A 19011-nucleotide genomic window follows, 5' to 3' on the forward strand; every position below is an offset into this window, starting at 1 on the left:
CGCCCACAACCGTAAGGCTCTCCAGAGGGTAGTGAGGTCTGCAGAACGCATCACCCGGGGCAAACTACCTGCCCTCCAGGACACCTACACCACCCGATGTCACAGGAAGGCCATAAAGATCATCAAGGACAACAACCACCCAAGCCACTGCCTGTTCACCCCGCTATCATCCAGAAGGCGAGGTCAGTACAGGTGCATCAAAGCAGGGACCGAGAGACTGAAAAACAGCTTCTATCTCAAGGCCATCAGACTGTTAAACAGCCACCACTAACATTTAGCGGCCGCTGCCAACATACTGACTCAACTCCAGCCACTTTAAAAATGGGAATTGATGGAAATTATGTAAAAATGTACCACTAGCCACTTTAAACAATGCCACTTAATATAATGTTTACATACCCTACATTACCCATCTCATATGTATATACTGTACTCTATATCATCTACTGCATCTTGATGTAATACATGTACCACTAGCCACTTTAAACTATGCCACTTTATGTTTACATACCCTACAGTACTCATCTCATATGTATATACCGTACTCTATACCATCTACTGCATCTTGCCTATGCCGTTCTGTACCACCACTCATTCATATATCTTTATGTACATATTCTTTATCCCTTTACACTTGTGTGTGTATAAGGTAGTAGTTGTGGAATTGTTAGGTTAGATTACTTGTTGGTTATTAGTGCATTGTCGGAACTAGAAGCACAAGCATTTCGCTACACTCGCATTAACATCTGCTAACCATGTGTATGTGACTAATAAAATTTGATTTGATTTGATTTGATTTGACTTTGAGCTTTAACTTCTAAAGCTAAATGAAGGCTTCAGAACTCTTTAAGCCTACACAGACGTTTCACTAATCATGTTTTAGTATATCATATAATGGTGATATAAGGAGCCCTTACATACAGTATGGGGCTTGAAAGTGTGAACTGTGAACTTGATGGATTTCTTTGTGAATGGATTTAATAACAGTACAATGAAAGGGAGAATATATTAAAAACTGGCCTTCAATTGAGTTTTCTAAGAAAACCCTGAACAAAATGAAGACTGAAGAGAATGAATCAATCAATCACTAACATAATGTATATCACAGAGTTCAATGGTTTCCTTTAACCCAGACACTGCTATGCATAAACATGCTTGTCACCAGATTTGGTGAATTGTCCACCTTACGTGCCCAGACAGTGATCCCCTCTTTGGAATGACCACTTTGACAGATCAGGGGATGGGCCAATAAGAGAGAGAGTGCATGAAAGAGGGATAATGAAAGAGAGAGATAGCAAGAGAAGGAGATCAGGGAGGGTAAGAGCTTGCAGTGGAGGTGTTGAGACAAAAGGACAGGTACTATTCTACTGGTGAGGAGAAAGACTAGTCAGTTGACAGAGACAGAGACAGACAGGCAGATAGAAAGCACAGAGCAAGTTAACCTCAGATGTGTTTTTAGTGTTGGATTCAAAGACTATTATCATCATCAAACCACTCTGGAACAAAATACCGGTCAAGAAAATATCTACAGTATTCTCTACAACAGAAGACTGGAAAGAGAGCTGCTATACTTGTAAAGACCGCACAGAGAGTATTTCATCGTTTTTATTCATCAGCCCAGTAACTGACCATCATGACACATCAGGTCAGCCGCTCTCCGTTCCTCAAGCCCTTCTACACGAGGACCCCGGTTGGTGGGGTCATTCCGCGAACCCAGAGACGCCACACGCTCCCCGCCAGCGAGTTCAGAAACCTGACCCCACAGGACGCCATCAGCGTGTTCGAGATCGAGAGAGAAGGTAAGAGTATCTCCAGATTCTACTGGTTACTCAGAAAATGTGGATTGTAAAGGATTTGTTGGACTAGAGAGGCTTTTGGGTCTTAACAAAATGCACATTTATCTTATCATTTCTAACACATAATGACAATAGCTGTCAGTCTCCACAATATAAATAACTCAGGAAACTAAACAATGCCTTAATACCACCAAATGTGTGTTAATCACAGATTTTTGTCCCAAAAAATGGATTGTGAATGACATCAATAAACTGTGATAAGAGCGGAAGCAGCCTGTAATCCCTGGTTTGTTTGCTAATCTTCCAAGATGCTTCATCTGCTCACTGACTGACTGACTGACCGTGTGTCTCGTCTTTCCTCCCACCAGCATTCGTCTCTGTGTCTGGCGAGTGTCCACTCACTCTTGACGAGGTGCTGAACTTCCTAAGTCAGTGTCCGGAGCTCTCCCTGGCCTGGTTTGAAGAGGGCCAGCTGGTGGCGTTCATCATCGGCTCAGGCTGGGGCAAAGAGAGACTGGAGCAGGTGAGACAGACACCACAATTTACAGTAGCTACCTCCATTGCATATTTGGAATTGTTTTGCCCCCCAAAAAACAGATATATTTTTTTCATAATCTGAAAGGTAACCATCAATAAAATATATGTTTTTTACTCTGATCATACCTGGTCATTAACCCTACCTTTGCCTTTCCCAGGAGGCCATGACCCAGCATGTCCCAGAAACCTCGGCAGTGCACATCCATGTGCTGTCTGTGCACCGCCACGCTCGCCAGCAGGGTAAAGGTTCCATCCTGCTGTGGCGCTACCTGCAGTACCTGCGATGTGTGCCAGGCCTCCGGAGGGCCCTGCTGGTCTGCGAGGAGTTCCTGGTGCCCTTCTACCAGAAGGCAGGCTTCAAGGAAAAGGGGCCTTCTGCCATCACCGTGCCCAACCTCACCTTCCAGGAGATGGAGTACCATATCGGCGGAGCGGCCTACGCACGGCGGAACAGCGGCTGCTAGTCACTGCCGGCCGTCACCACCCCGCTCATAATCACATCAATCCTAGCACTGGAACTCATCCACCATGTAAACATAGACTCTGGTCATCACAGGTGACTGTCCAGACCACACTACAGCAGACAGACAGATCCAAGCACCAACCTGGTCTCAGAGTATTTCATAATATTCTGTACGTAAATCCGAGACACACCATTCAGTATGATAGGTTACATTTGGTATGGTTACATAAGACAGATGGTTACTTAAGGAGGGTGGTTGGTCAGGATGGGTGGGCTACTTTGCAACTACTTAGCATGTTATCCAGAACTTCCCCTAAGCCTAACCTTAACCCTTTAAGCAAACCCTTCACGTTTAGCTAACCTTTCACATAACTCTAACAAACCTTTTAGCTAATCTTCCCCTAAACCTAACCCTAACCTTAACCCTTTAACCTAACTCATAAACTTAACCCTAACCCCTAACCTAGCTAATGTTAGCGAGCTAGCTAACATTAGCCACCTAGCTAGAATTCGCAAAATATTACACGTTTTTTAAAATCCTAATATATTGTATGTTTTGCAAATTCTGAACATTTAATACGAATTGTAATTCGTAATATCATACGAAATGGGTGATGGACATCTACCAATCAACACATACCATACCAAACGTAACATATGGATTATCCCAGATTTACATACAGAATAATATGAGACCAGGTTGCAACCACAGGTGCTCCATGAGAGAAGGTAAAGCCCCATCAATCTCAGCTGCAGCACCAGCAGGATCCGAGACACCATCTTTCAGTGCCTCACAGACAGCATCCCGACCCCCTGCAACATAGAGAGGGGACATGCACCATCACATGAAGGGGACAAGAATGGGTTTTCTTAGAAAACAGCAACAGAAAGCAGAAATATATATATTAGCGATAGAAAACAGAATCAGAATATGTTTGAGATGCAATGTCGAGTTTCTGCATACTTTGTGTATACGTCATTGAATTATCAAAGTTCGAATTTTGCAGGCCCAACATTCTTCATTTTTATTATGCTTAATTTTGAGGGTATTTAAATTAAATGTTCCTTGCCACAAATCGTACTTTGTAGTACTATTCTTGTTTGAGGTTTTTATTATTACTAATACTACTATTGTTATTGAGATACTAATACTTACTATTGTTATTGAGATACTAATACTACTATTGTTATTGAGATACTAATACTACTATTGTTATTGAGATACTAATACTTACTATTGTTATTGAGATACTAATACTACTATTGTTATTGAGATACTAATACTACTATTGTTATTGAGATACTAATACTTACTATTGTTATTGAGATACTAATACTACTATTGTTATTGAGATACTGTTACTGAGATACTACTATTATTGAGTTCTCTGAGTGTGATGTAAATACCATTTTATTTTTCTAAACCCTATTAGTCCTCTGGTGTGTTGAACTCTTAGGCTGTTGCTTATCTTTTCGTATTAACACTATGATGTACTACGGCAATAAAGGGAAACGATGCCACTGATTTTACAGCTCCTCATACTCCCTTTAACATTGACATACATCATGAAAACAGTGGTGCCTTCAACAAAGCTGATTGTTAGCGAACGGTAACTAATGTTCATGTCTGAAAGTAAAGGGCAGCATCAATCACCACAGAAAATCAGACAGACTTCACTGACGGATTTCTTTTCGTGTTTTTTTACTGTTGTATTCAGTTACATATGAGTAGATAGGTAGCTAAAACACTACCTTGTTTCAATCAATCATTACTTCTTAAGAAGCAATAAACAAATAAAAGGATAGCATTCGAGTGCTCAACATATTGTAACAAAAATATGGCAGTAGTTGGTACATTTATCAGCAAGGCACCAAAGGTATTAATGTCTGATTTGTTTGTCCCTGGTTGTTTTTGAGAGGTTGCCTGAATAATTACAAAACCTACTCCTGGATTGTGAGTGTTAAAAACATGAAAATAAAATTAAAAAATAACAAATTGAAAAAAATACAGAAATATTTCCTTCTGTCTATTGTACCAGTGATGACTCCTCCAAACCCTGCCTTATACGTGAAGAGAGAGAGAAATGTGGGAGGGGCTTATATAAGTGGTTAGACCATACCCTTCTCTCATTGGTCAGTGGAGGAGAGAAAATGGTGTGTGGGGGGGTGAAAAGAATGTGATTAATGCAAGTCCTCATGACAAGTGCAGTGGCATTCCTACTTATTCATACAGACAGACCGAGTAAAAAACACAAGCATATTGTCATCAGAGTTCAGTTCACAGAGCCAGAGGAGAGGGAGCTCCACACGGGACCCTCCCCTCCTCTTTAGCCACACTATAGGGCAGAACAGAGACGAGGATTGGTTGATAACACCTGCCAATCGATGCCTCTTGACCTGACGCCCCTCCTCCGGCGCTACCTTCCCACTCCTCAGTGGAGGTGGGCGTTGAGGTCGTACTTCTCACAGAACTTGTCTGTGAAGGGGATGCAGGTGAGCAGTTCACACCAGTCACACTTGATGGGGTACACATAGAAAAGCACCACGAGGCCGGCGAACAGCCCCAAGAACACCACCAGGAAGACGATGATCTGCAGCCGTTTGCGGTACATGTCCATGCGTCCGAAGCTGATGTAGGGCAGGAAGGCGAAGGACAAGAAGAAGCCAGAGATGAAGCCAAAGATGTGGGCAAAGTTGTCGATCCAGGGCAGCAGGCCGAAGGCGAAGAGGAAGAGCACCACACACAGCAGCTTGATGAAGGCCCGCCACGGCTGGGCCAGGATCTGCCAGCTCTGGAACAGCTCCACAAACAGGCAGGCCAGGATGCCAAACTGGGAGCCTGCCGGACCAACCTGACGGAGGGAGGGGGAGAGAGAGGGACCAGTCAGTCAGTGGAAAAGGTCAACATAGAAATACTTAGCACCTAGAGTGGACACATTCTACTAGACACATTCTATTAGACACATTCTATGAGCTGCACAAAACGATGAAAAATCTCCCCCGGTCTGAACCATACATCTTGTCTGTCTCATCTGACACTATTACCAGTCATGTGTTCTGAGCTGTCCAAATTTAACCCTACACATTGAGGTGTGTGTGTGTTAGTGTGTGTTATGGGGTTTATTGAGACCTCTGCTCTGTAGGGCAGGAAGATGGCGCTGGCTAGGTTGCCGGTGATGCCAGACAGGATGTATATGATGGAAATCCTCAGCCAGCCTGCCAGCTTCTCCAGGTCTCTCAGGATGGTCATCTGGAAGCACACTGACACCATGCAATGAAGGATCCTACAGGGGGACAGAAAGACACGTTACACTACGCAGTGAAGGATCCTACATGGGGACAGAAAGACACGTTACACCACGCAGTGAAGGATCCTACAGGGGGACAGAAAGACACGTTACACCACGCAGTAAAGGATCCTACAGGGGGACAGAAAGACACGTTACACCATGATGTGAAGGATCCTACAGGGGGACAGAAAGACACGTTACACCACGCAGTGAAGGATCCTACAGGGGGACAGAAAGACACGTTACACCACGCAGTAAAGGATCCTACAGGGGGACAGAAAGACACGTTACACCACGCAGTAAAGGATCCTACAGGGGGACAGAAAGACACGTTACACCATGATGTGAAGGATCCTACAGGGGGACAGAAAGACACGTTACACCACGCAGTGAAGGATCCTACAGGGGGACAGAAAGACACGTTACACCATGATGTGAAGGATCCTACAGGGGGACAGAAAGACACGTTACACCATGATGTGAAGGATCGTACAGGGGGACAGAAAGACACGTTACACCACGATGTGAAGGATCCTACAGGGTGACAGAAAGACACGTTACACCACGCAGTGAAGGATCCTACAGGGGGACAGAAAGACACGTTACACCATGATGTGAATGATCCTACAGGGGAAGAGAAAGACACGTTACACCACGATGTGAAGGATCCTACAGGGGAAGAGAAAGACACGTTACACCACGATGTGAAGGATCCTACAGGGGAAGAGAAAGACACATTACACCACGCAGTAAAGGATCCTACAGGGGGACAGAAAGACACGTTACACCATGATGTGAAGGATCCTACAGAGGAACAGAAAGACACATTACACCACGCAGTGAAGGATCCTACAGGGGGACAGAAAGACACGTTACACCATGATGTGAAGGATCCTACAGAGGAACAGAAAGACACATTACACCACGCAGTGAAGGATCCTACAGGGGGACAGAAAGACACGTTACACCATGATGTGAAGGATCCTACAGAGGAACAGAAAGACACATTACACCACGCAGTGAAGGATCCTACAGGGGGACAGAAAGACACGTTATACCATGATGTGAAGGATCGTACAGGGGGACAGAAAGACACGTTACACCACGCAGTGAAGGATCCTACAGGGGGACAGAAAGACACGTTACACCACGATGTGAAGGATCCTACAGGGGGACAGAAAGACACGTTACACCACGATGTGAAGGATCCTACAGAGGAACAGAAAGACACATTACACCACGCAGTGAAGGATCCTACAGGGGGACAGAAAGACACGTTACACCACGATGTGAAGGATCCTACAGTGTGTATGCGTGTGAATGTAAGAGTATGTCCTCTGCATGTGATGGAGGGATCCAGCTAATCCGGCTGCTGTGAGAAGACACCTCCACAGCCAGCCAACCAGGGATCTCTAGTTTATCCAGCATCAACATTTCTCTGCCGACTGTCTATCTCCTCAAGCCTAATGAGGGCTGCTGTCTGTCTATCTCCTCAAGCCTAATGAGGGCTGCTGTCTGTCTATCTCCTCAAGCCTAATGAGGGATGCTGTCTGTCTATCTCCTCAAGCCTAATGAGGGATGCTGTCTGTCTATCTCCTCAAGCCTAATGAGGGATGCTGTCTGTCTATCTCCTCAAGCCTAATGAGGGATGCTGTCTGTCTATCTCCTCAAGCCTAATGAGGGCTGCTGTCTGTCTATCTCCTCAAGCCTAATGAGGGCTGCTGTCTGTCTATCTCCTCAAGCCTAATGAGGGATGCTGTCTGTCTATCTCCTCAAGCCTAATGAGGGATGCTGTCTGTCTATCTCCTCAAGCCTAATGAGGGATGCTGCCTGTCTATCTCCTCAAGCCTAATGAGGGCTGCTGTCTGTCTATCTCCTCAAGCCTAATGAGGGCTGCTGTCTGTCTATCTCCTCAAGCCTAATGAGGGATGCTGCCTGTCTATCTCCTCAAGCCTAATGAGGGCTGCTGTCTGTCTATCTCCTCAAGCCTAATGAGGGATGCTGCCTGTCTATCTCCTCAAGCCTAATGAGGGATGCTGTCTGTCTATCTCCTCAAGCCTAATGAGGGCTGCTGTCTGTCTATCTCCTCAAGCCTAATGAGGGATGCTGTCTGTCTATCTCCTCAAGCCTAATGAGGGCTGCTGTCTGTCTATCTCCTCAAGCCTAATGAGGGCTGCTGTCTGTCTATCTCCTCAAGCCTAATGAGGGCTGCTGTCTGTCTATCTCCTCAAGCCTAATGAGGGATGCTGCCTGTCTATCTCCTCAAGCCTAATGAGGGCTGCTGTCTGTCTATCTCCTCAAGCCTAATGAGGGCTGCTGTCTGTCTATCTCCTCAAGGCTAATGAGGGCTGCTGCCTGCAAAGAGGACACTTCCTTTAATTACGCCGGAGAGGAGAGAGAGGAGAGCAGAGACAGATAAGAGGCAGCAGAGAGATGGAGGACTGCTACTCTGCTCCCTCCTCTTCCTCCGAGTGGTACGTCAGTGTACACACTCAGCTCCTTCTACTAATATAGGCTCATGACATCTGCGCTGTGGAACCACTGACATTCTGACTGAAGAAGTCAAAGACATTAATGAGGGGCTTGAAGAAGGAGTTATTGGAGAACGTGCACATGAAACATAATGAGTCAGTGAGAGGACACATAATTGGTCACCCAATGGAACGAATCGTAGGCCACCCTTCTGCCTCATTATAATACAGCTGCTCCAGGGATGGCTAACAGTACAGTCCCGGTCGAATGTATTAAATGCTGCTAAGATGGACAGAGGATTTGTGATGAAATGGCAGAGGCAGGCAGCCACTTACCCAGCGTGCAGGAAGAGAGAGAGCCACAGTCTGTAGAACTGGTCTGGGATCTCTGGGTTGAGGAAAGGCAGCAGGCCACACACATCATCCATGCAGTGAACCTGGGGGAGGAGGTAGAATACGTCACCTACAGGACACCATCTCTCTCTCGGTCTCTGTTGGCACACACACACACACACACACACACACACACACACACACACACACACACACACACACACACACACACACACACACAAACACAAAAAAAACACACACACACACACACACACACACACACACACACACACACACACACACACACACACACACACACGCGCGCGCGCGCGCGAAACCGCACACACAATAGCATACTGATAGCCACTGGATTTACAATAAATTGTTTTACTGTCATGCTATTCTAAGACAAACATGTCACTGCAAGTACTAGTAGTAGAGGATGGATTTTCATTTGACACATATCGTGGAATGAATACATCATATTTATAATGAAGAACCTTCTGTGTGAATATATTTACTTGTGCCCCGGATATTCTGTACCTCAGAGCAGAGGGGATTACAGTGAGGACAGTTTGCCTACTCAGAAGGGTATTGTGTGGCACCCGTTACGGTGATTAAACACTATCCACTCTCACAGCTTAAACCTTCCTCTGCTCCTCAACGTCTGCCTCCGACTCAGCCTGTCTCATTAACCTAGTTGGAACGGGGCCGGGGTTATGGTCATACCGGGGTCATACCACCCTGCATACCACTGCTGGCTTGCTTCTGAAGCTAAGCAGGGTTGGTCCTGGTCAGTCCCTGGATGGGAGACCAGGTGCTGCTGGAAGTGGTGTTGGAGGGCCAGTAGGAGGCACTCTTTCCTCTGGTCTAAACAAAGATCCCAATGCCCCAGGGCAGTGATTGGGGACACTGCTCTGTGTAGGGTGCCGTCTTTCGGATGGGACGTTAAATGGGTGTCCTGACTCTCTGAGGTCATTAAAGATCCCATGGCACTTATCGTAAGAGTAGGGGTGTTAACCCCGGTGTCCTGGCTAAATTCCCAATCTGGCCCTCAACCATCACGGTCACCTAATAATCCCCAGTTTACAATTGGCTCATTCATCCCCCTCCTCTCCCCTGTAACTATTCCCCAGGTCGTTGCTGCAAATGAGAACGTGTTCTCAGTCAACTTACCTGGTAAAATAAAAATAAATAAAAAATGGTCTGGGTTATGTCTTTTGTAGGACTGGGGCTATCGTATCCATCATACTAGCTAGCCACTAAAGATGACTTGGCAATATCCTAACGCAACGTAATAGTCAGATGTTCATTGAGTAGAGCGATGCTTACTTACTTGGGAGCAGAGAGTAGCCTCCTCGTGGAAGTAGCCCATCATGAAGACACAATACTCCCTGGACGTGATCTCACACCTGAGGAACAGGAGAACCACAGCATGACCTAATGACCACACACTCCCTTGACTCCTCCCCGTCATGTGCACGGATAGGTCATGAACAAGACACATGGTGACCACTACACTGCTTACATACTGCTGCTTTACCAGATCAGTGCAGATGAAGGCAAGAGGGGAGAGGAAATCCATATAGATTATTGAGATGCAACCCCTGCCTTGTTTAAACATCCATCTACCATCTACATGTACCACAGACACAGGCAAATCAACACCACAGTGTCAATAGTAAATAGACTCATAGGAATGTGTGTGTGGTGTCTGGCGTGAATGTTTGCATGTTTGGTTTTGTATGTAGGCTCTCCTCACCTCCCTTTTGTGCCGATGCAGCAGGGCCGGCCTGTGATGGTGCAGTCTATGTGAGGCAGGTTGGTGTGGTTCCCTGTGTTGTACCTGGTGCAAACCTAAAAACACAGCCAGAGGTAACAAGGAGACACTGACTGATTGACAGGTCCTCTGACCTCTCACCCTCTCATCATGACCAATGGGGTTCCACAATACTCACTGGCCACTTGGTGATGTCATCAGGCCATTCATGCGGTGCCACCGATGCTGGCTCTAGACAAATCCTGTTGTGGGGTGAAAAATATTTATGAAATATTAGTATGGATACACAGTTCAGTCAGTGGTCCCAATAAACACACAGTGTAACTACAGTAGCATGAGGAGTGTGACGGCGTACTGCTGAAGGTAAGAGTGGTTCTCTCACCGGGGGTCCTGATGGCACACTGAGCCGTACTGCCTGTCATTGCCCTCCAGCTGAGGGGTGCTGTGATGCCGCGGCCACTTCACCCACACGGCCAGAGTACTCTGAGACAAAACAAAGATGGAAAGGTAAAAATATCGACCCCTGAATAGCTCTTTCGTGTAGGTAGAGTACAAAAGAGTGAGAGAAGCAGAGAGAGAGAATAGGTCGGATCAGGGACTCACGACTCACCGAACACTCCTCCTCTGAGGTCTGTAGACAGCCGGAGCGGTCGTTGCGTACACAGCAGGCAGAGTCTCTCTCTATGTCTCTCTTGTCCCGGATCAGGTCGTGCACCTGCTGGTCCTGACGCATGCAGGGAGAGTACTTGGCCCCCAGGTGGATCAGAGCCTCCTAACGAGGGAGACAGATGGCATGCAGACAGTGAGGAATAGACACATAGAACACCATCACTTTATCAGGCCTAGTTAAAGCACTCACATAAGTACCTTCCAAACTGAAAGGATCGGACACATCTGGTCATGGAACAGAATGTTTGAATGAAAAAAAGGGGAGCAATGTGAATGTGCTTACTGAACTGGGCCCGACCCAGAAGTTCTCTTGTTGTACAAACTTGACATTTTCATATACACCTTTGTTTCTTAGAACCTGGGGAGGAAAACATTTCACATTTGAACTTGATCCTGGAAGGATGGAAAAGAAGGTCATAACAACTGTAAGACCATTGTAAAGCTGTAAGGATTCGTTCAGACGTTTCTTGATTTAAGTTTAGGATTATTTGATTGAAATTCCACTGCACTGTTAGGAGCTAGTAACACAAGCATTTCACTGCACCCGCAATAACACCTGCTAAACTGTGTACGCGACCAATAAACTTTGATTTGATTTGACCAGGGAAGTGAGGTGGTACTCACAGAATCAACCGTCTCGTGCTGGGAGAAGCCCACGGGGGCGATGCCATAGATGCAGACAGCCAGGATGGTGATCAGCAAGTGGACAACAGTGATCCAGTACGTAAAGAAAGGCCTGTTGGAAACACAATATCCATATTAGAAAACAACACAGAAGTGCTCTACTCTACACCAATGGTCTCATATATTAAACACGCTGAGCCTCAGCATGGTCTTAGAGACCATTACCTATGGTCATCCATGTCCTCTATCTGCCTCTTCACATAGCTGTCGATGCGCTTGCGGTAGGTGCGGTTGGTGAGCTTCCCCACCATGCCTAGCCCGTAGGGCCTCTTCTCCCGAGCGAACAGCTTCTTGACGGGCACAACGATGCGCTGCCCCCGTCGCTGTCCGTTCACACTCACCACCTCCTGCCGCAAGGGCACCTTGGGCGGTCCTGGGGTTCCCTCTTTGGCCTTACGCCACCCTCGCTCCAGAGGCCTGGGAGGGGAGCGGAGACAGAGAGGAGGAAGGGTAAAGTGAGTTTAAAGAGGAACCCACCACAGAACCACCCTTGGAGAGAGTGTGGGTTCTCTTTAAACCAAACACTGTGTCAACACAACTGAATGGTTCACTGAGATGCTCTGGTAGTGTATTGGATTTTGGCAACAGGAAACCAAAGAGTAAAGTCATTTCAGATGTTTCTGTGTACTTGTTGTCATGAGTGTGCCTGACTCACAGCATGAGATGGCTCCTCTCCAGTTCACTCTTGTCCAGAGCGCTGCCGGTCAGCTCCGTCTCGTCCAGCATACTGCCCTCCTCCTGCACCACATCCATCATAGCCGCCTCCGACGGAGACTCAAACACCTCGTCAGCGTATGTGGACAACTCTTCCTGCATCAGACAGTCCTGGGGGAGGGATTGGGAGGGGTAGGCCAGGTCTGAGAACAGTAGTGGGTGGGAACTAGGCACAGGAGATTTCCCTGGTCAGCTCACACATGGTGAAGGAAAAACTCCTGGCCGTAATGAAAACACACGGCCAATCACAGGCCTTTAGACTCTATCCCAGGCTGCAACTCTGTTAGAGACCTACAGGGGGTGCTGTATGATTTCTTTTAGATGGAGGCTTGAGATGAGTTTCTAACTACAGAGTAGATGAGGACATGTCCTTACTCTGGCGAAGAAGGATGTGTCCAGCTCATCAGGTAAGTCCACCACGTCCTCCTCCATGAAGCTGGCAGGGGTGAAGCTGCGTCTCTGCATCCGCCGCAGGGTGGCGTTTTCCCGCAGAGAGCGCCCCTGAGACACACACACACACATAACAACACAACACACACTATAAGCTGTCACCTAGCACAGCAGGCTGTAGTGTTATGTCTAGTGCCATACAGCAAACAAACGGTGCAGACACACAAACACACACACACACACACACACACTAACATTGAGTTGAGTGTATTTTTGCATGTCAGAAATGTTGGAGACACTACCTCATAATTATAACACATGCATAGTAGGCATACCAGAGCTTGAGTACCCATGTTTGTTCATTCCTCCATGTCCCTCTTGCACTTCCAAAATGGTAAGCTCTTTCCTAACAGTAGTCCTAAGCACAGCACTGCTGCTCTTGAACATGCAGCACAGCACATATTGTGGTCTCCCTCAACACTGAATGACACAACACAACACAGAGATAATGTCTCCTTTAGAAAATAAATGTGTCCGCCCCGATGGAACTCAGTGTTGTTCTAGAACGCCGGAGGCTGACTGATTCCACACAACTGATCAGGCCATGCTGTTTCACTGAGGGTACCTTATCGATTAAGGGAAGAGTTTGGTCATAGTGGTACTGGGTGGGTATGGTTTGGATATGTGTGTACAGTACAGTAGAGGGCTTTAGCAGCTGAAATAATGAATCACTTCCTTCAATAGGATGTCTCGTCACACAGCAAGCTCACCTTAACCAGAGCGGCTGCTGCCCTGAAGCTCATCTTGGCGACAGACTCCCTCTTGCGTCGCCGCGGCAGCCGGTTGAGGCCCGAGCGGGAGGAGGTGAAGGAGCAGAGGGAAGCGGCGCCGGGGGTGACGGGGGTCTGGGGCACGCTGTAACCGTCCACCTCCTCCACCATACGGAACGCACGCCCCCTCGCCAACGGGTCCACGATCTGAAGATGACAGAGACAGGCAGTGCGGTTAAGAGCGGGCTATCTAGGACTGAGTGTGTATTGTGAAACTGGATTATGTTCGAATAATCAACCGAGATTATAATTGAAAAAATACTGTGGGTACCACAGGAGACAAATATTGATACATCCAAAAATATGTTATCAAGATCCACAATGAAACCCTCACTGAGGTACAAAAGTACTGTAGGTATAATGACCCAAATATATAGATGACAGAGGTACTATACCTTCTGCATGCCAAAGGCATGTGCTGAGGAGGGTACGTAGAGGGGCGGGGGCGTCTCGGTGCTGGTCAGAGAGATGTTGTCCTGACTGGACAGGTCCATCTGCCGGATCACCTGGGGCTTCAGACGGCCATAGCGCATGCTGCAGTGGCGCAGACTCTTCCTCTGCCATTTCTGAGTGGCATCGCCGTCCTTACTGACCCCGAACCAGTCCGCTGTGCCCCTGACACCACAAACACCAGCCACTCAGTCCGCGGGAAGCACACATCTCATCTCATAAACTCCCCTCTACCCACAGAACTCTCTCTGATCACCTAGTTCCGCAGTACTTCTCTCGTAGAGGGAGTCTGTTAACTCCAGCTATCTAGCACAGAGTGCGTCAGTAAATGGCCAGAGAGATATAGAGCTGTTATTAGATGTCCCTCCTCAAAGCCCTGTTTGGAAGACTGGGTGGGCAAACATGCAATGGACTGATAACCCCACACTTCCCAGGAAAGGAAAAAATGACTAATTGTTCTTGACTGCACTAGTAATAGACCATCAGCGAGAGAGGGAATAAGCCCGGACATGTTCCAGTCCAGGCACACACACACCCACACACACGCCCACACCCACCCACCCACACACACACCGTCTCTCTCATGGGTCTGGTGTATATTGTATTACTTTGCCTGCCTTCGCAGCATTACAGCACGGTAATAAAGTCAAACATTTGAATCAATGTAAAAGACTGAACTTTCTCCACTCTCAAAGCATGCTGGAGGCATTCTGTTGCTGGAATCCGCTAAAGAAAATCTGTCAATTTCCTCCAGATGACTAACTTTAGAATAAAGAGATTTTTGGAATGGACTATTCTCTTACAACTTGACCCCGTTAAAGGAGTAGTTCACTATTTACTATTTTACAAGTTAAAATAACATGGTTCCTTGTTCCTAGTCTATGGGCCAGGAGAAACTAATCTACAGTTCAGTTCTCTTTAAACATCTACTACAAACTTCAGCTAACTTTAGCCACTACGGACTATACGCTTTATCGGCAGGATAGAACAGCGGCGTCTGGTAAGACAAGGGGCGGCAGACTATGTATTTTTGTAAATAATAGCTGGTGCACGATATCTAAGGAAGTCTCAAGGTTTTGCTTGCCTGAGGTAGAGTATCTCATGATAAGCTGTAGACCACACTATCTACCTAGAGAGTTTTCATCTGTATTTTTCGTAGCTGTCTACATACCACCACAGACTGATGCTGGCACTAAGACCGCACTCAATGAGCTGTACACCGCCATAAGCAAACAGGAAAACGCTCACCCAGAAGCGGCTCTCCTAGTGGCCGGGGACTTTAATGCAGGGAAACTTAAATCCGTCTTACCAAATTTCTATCAGCATGTTAAATGTGCAACCAGAGGGAAAAAAGTCTGGACCGCCTTTAGCCACACACAGAGACGCATACAAAGCTCTCCCTCACCCTCCATTTGGCAAATCTGACTATAATTCTATCCTCCTGATTCCTGCTTACAAGCAAAAATTAAAGCAGGAAGCACCAGTGACTCGATCAATAAAAAAGTGATGAAGCAGATGCCAAGCTACAGGACTGTTTTGCTAGCACATGGAGTATGTTCCGGGATTCCTCCGATGGCATTGAGGAGTACACCACATCAGTCATTGGCTTCATCAATAAGTGCATCGATGACGTCGTCACCACAGTGACTGTACGTACATACCCCAACCAGAAGCCATGGATTACAGGAAACATCTGCACTGAGCAAAAGGCTTGAGCTGCCATTTTCAAGGAGTGGAACTCTAACCCGGAAGCTTATAAGAAATCCTGCTATGCCCTCCGACGAACCATCAAACAGGCAAAGCTTCAATACAGGACTAAGATTGAATCGTACTACATCGGCCCTGACGGATGTGGCAGAGATTGCAAACCATTACAGACTACAAAGGGAAGCACAGCCGATCGCTTCGAGGCAAGTAACACTGAAACATGCATGAGAGCACCAGCTGTTCCGGAAGACTGTGTGACCACGCACTCCGCAGCCGATGTGAGTAAGACCTTTAAACAGGTCAACATTCACAAGGTCAGAGGGATTACCAGGAAGTGTACTGCGAGCATGCACTGACCAACTGGCAAGTGTCTTCACTGATATATTCAACCTCTCCCTGTCCGAGTCTGTAATACCAACATGTTTCAAGTAGACCACCATGGTCCCTGTGCCCAAGAACACAAAGGTAATCTGCCTAAATGACTACCGACCCGTAGCACTCACGTCTGTAGCCATGGAGTACCTTGAAAGGCTGGTCATGACTCACATCAACACTATTATCCCAGAAACCCTAGACCCACTCCAATTTGCATACACTCTATCAGATCCACAGATGATGGAATCTCTATTGCTCTCCACACTGCCCTTTCCCACCTGGACAAAAGGAACACTGATGTGAGAATGCTATTCATTGTCTACAGCTCAGCCTTCAACACCATAGTACCCTCAAAGCACATCAATAAGCTAAGGACCCTGGGACTAAACACTTCCCTCTGCAACTGGATCCTGGACTTCCTGACTGGCCACCCCCAGGTGGTAAGGGTAGGTAACAACACATCCGCCACGCTGATCCTCAACACAGGGGCCCCTCAGGGGTGCGTGCTCAGTCCCCTCCTGTACTCCCTGTTCACTCATGACTGCACGGCCAGGCACGACTCCAACACCATCATTAAGTTTGCCGATGACACAACAGTGGTAGGCCTGATCAACGACCACAACGAGACAGCCTATAGGGAGGAGGTCAGAGACCTGACCGCGTGGTGCCAGGACAACAACCTCTCCCTCAACGTGATCAAAACAAAGGAGATGATTGTGGACTACAGGAAAAAAAGGACCAAGCACACCCCCATTCTCATTGACGGGGCTGTAATGGAGCAGGTCGAGAGCTTCAAGTTCCTTGGTGTCCACATCACCAACAAACTAGAATGGTCCAAACACACCAAGACAGTCGTGAAGAGGGCACGACAAAACCTAAGGAAACTAGGAAACCTAGGAAACTAAAAAGATTTGTCATGGGTCCTCAGATCCTCAAAAGGTTCTACAGCTGCACCATCGAGAGTATCCTGACTGGTTGCACCACTGCCTGGTTTGGCAACTGCTCGGCCTCCGACCGCAAGGCACTACAGAGGATGGTGCGTACGGCCCAGTACATCACTAAGGACAAGCTTCCTGCCATCCGGGACCTCTATACCAGGGGGTGTCAGAGGAAGGCTCTAAAAATTGTCAAAGACTCCAGCTACCCTAGTCATAGACTGTTCTCTCTGCTACCGCACGGCAAGCGGTACCGGAGTGCCAAGTCTAGGTGCAAGAGGCTTCTAAACAGCTTCTACCCCCAAGCCATAAGACTCCTGAACATCTAATCAAATGGCTACCCAGACTATTTGCATTGCCCCCCCCCCCCTCCTCTTTTACGCTGCTGCTACTCCCTGTCTATTATCTATGCATAGTCACTTTAATAACTCTACCTACATGTACATATTACCTCAACTAACTGGTGTCCCCGCACATTGACTCTGTACCGGTACCCCCTGTATATATAGTCTCGCTATTGTTATTTTACTGCTGCACTTTAATTACTTGTTACTTTGATTTCTTATCGTATTTTTTTTTAAACTGAATTGTTGGTTAAGGGCTCATAAGTAAGCATTTCACAGTAAGGTCTACACCTGTTGTATTTGTCGCATGTGACTAACACAATTTCATTTGATTTGACAAGCTAACAATCAATGGAAGCATTGCTTTTTTAAATGGCCAAATCTCCTTTAAGTAACATCAAACCAAATATGGAGTTTATTTTATTTTATTGTGTTTCGATGTTCCAAACATATTGCTCACCATATGTCTTCTGCGGAGGGACAAGAGAGAGCCATGAGAAAACGAGTTTGGGTCAGTCATGGAAATAAATGTGCTGAAAACAAAAAGTCTCCCTATTTAAAAAGAAGATGGAGAACAAGCTAGGAAGGAAAAATACTTGGAACTTTGGTGTAAAATAATATTGCGATAGTTGATACGATATATCGTCAAAAATTATATTCCGATTAGTAACTATCACAACTGTCCACTGAACTCGTTTTCTCATGGCTCTCTCTTGTCCCTCTGCAGAAAACATATGGTGAGCAATATGTTCGCAACATCGAAACACAACAAAATCACAGTATCAAATTGAAATACATACATAATCGTGAGAATCATGATAATATCGTATCATGAGGTCCCTGGCAATGCCAAGCCCTACTTCCTAGCAACCGTTATTATAGCCCACTAAACACCTACTGTACCTGTTGCATGTAAAGGATTATTCTGGGTAATATGGACAGATCATTTGAAATACTGTGTCCTGTGTTCCTCTGGGTTGTGGATGTACTATCTCTATCAGTCTGTTAGTGACATGATTGATTTTCTGGCATTCCAGACCAGCTGCCCTGTCCTCCAGGTTGTGGCGTGTCATCAGAGTGTGTCAGCCTGGCATCCGTGACCTCGGAGGCTATAAATAAACCTCTGCCTGATGGAACATCTGGAGCGCCTCTCTACCTCTCCCTCTCTCTCTACCTCTCTCTCTCTCTCTACCTCTCCCTCTCTCTCTCTACCTCTACGCCTCTCTCTCTACCTCTCTCTCTC

General features: G+C 46.7%; 2 protein-coding genes across 3 annotated transcripts in view; one reads left to right on the forward strand and one right to left on the reverse strand.

The window, feature by feature from the left end:
- The first annotated feature begins 1520 nt into the window (after positions 1 to 1520).
- Positions 1521 to 4744, forward strand: LOC139564817 (serotonin N-acetyltransferase-like). Its single transcript, XM_071384662.1, has 3 exons — positions 1521 to 1799; positions 2165 to 2319; positions 2492 to 4744. The coding sequence occupies exons 1-3, from the start codon at positions 1634 to 1636 to the stop codon at positions 2795 to 2797; spliced, it is 627 nt and encodes a 208-aa protein (XP_071240763.1). The 5' UTR covers positions 1521 to 1633; the 3' UTR covers positions 2798 to 4744.
- The window catches only part of LOC139564816 (inactive rhomboid protein 1-like), a 47134-nt gene continuing 32604 nt past the window's right edge, over positions 4482 to 19011 (reverse strand). For both annotated transcript variants that reach the window (XM_071384659.1, XM_071384661.1), the window contains 15 exons: positions 14353 to 14572; positions 13898 to 14104; positions 13113 to 13238; positions 12679 to 12848; positions 12189 to 12440; positions 11964 to 12075; positions 11623 to 11697; positions 11281 to 11442; positions 11053 to 11153; positions 10849 to 10912; positions 10653 to 10747; positions 10227 to 10302; positions 8894 to 8994; positions 5927 to 6080; positions 4482 to 5648 (listed from right to left, as the gene is read on the reverse strand). In XM_071384659.1, the coding sequence (XP_071240760.1) occupies positions 5229 to 5648; positions 5927 to 6080; positions 8894 to 8994; positions 10227 to 10302; positions 10653 to 10747; positions 10849 to 10912; positions 11053 to 11153; positions 11281 to 11442; positions 11623 to 11697; positions 11964 to 12075; positions 12189 to 12440; positions 12679 to 12848; positions 13113 to 13238; positions 13898 to 14104; positions 14353 to 14572 (2335 nt within the window). In that variant the 3' untranslated portion in view covers positions 4482 to 5228. The remainder of the gene's footprint in view (positions 5649 to 5926; positions 6081 to 8893; positions 8995 to 10226; positions 10303 to 10652; positions 10748 to 10848; positions 10913 to 11052; positions 11154 to 11280; positions 11443 to 11622; positions 11698 to 11963; positions 12076 to 12188; positions 12441 to 12678; positions 12849 to 13112; positions 13239 to 13897; positions 14105 to 14352; positions 14573 to 19011) is intronic.

This window comes from Salvelinus alpinus, chromosome 36 (genome assembly GCF_045679555.1).
Source record: "Salvelinus alpinus chromosome 36, SLU_Salpinus.1, whole genome shotgun sequence".
Taxonomy (NCBI): Eukaryota; Metazoa; Chordata; class Actinopteri; order Salmoniformes; family Salmonidae; genus Salvelinus; species Salvelinus alpinus.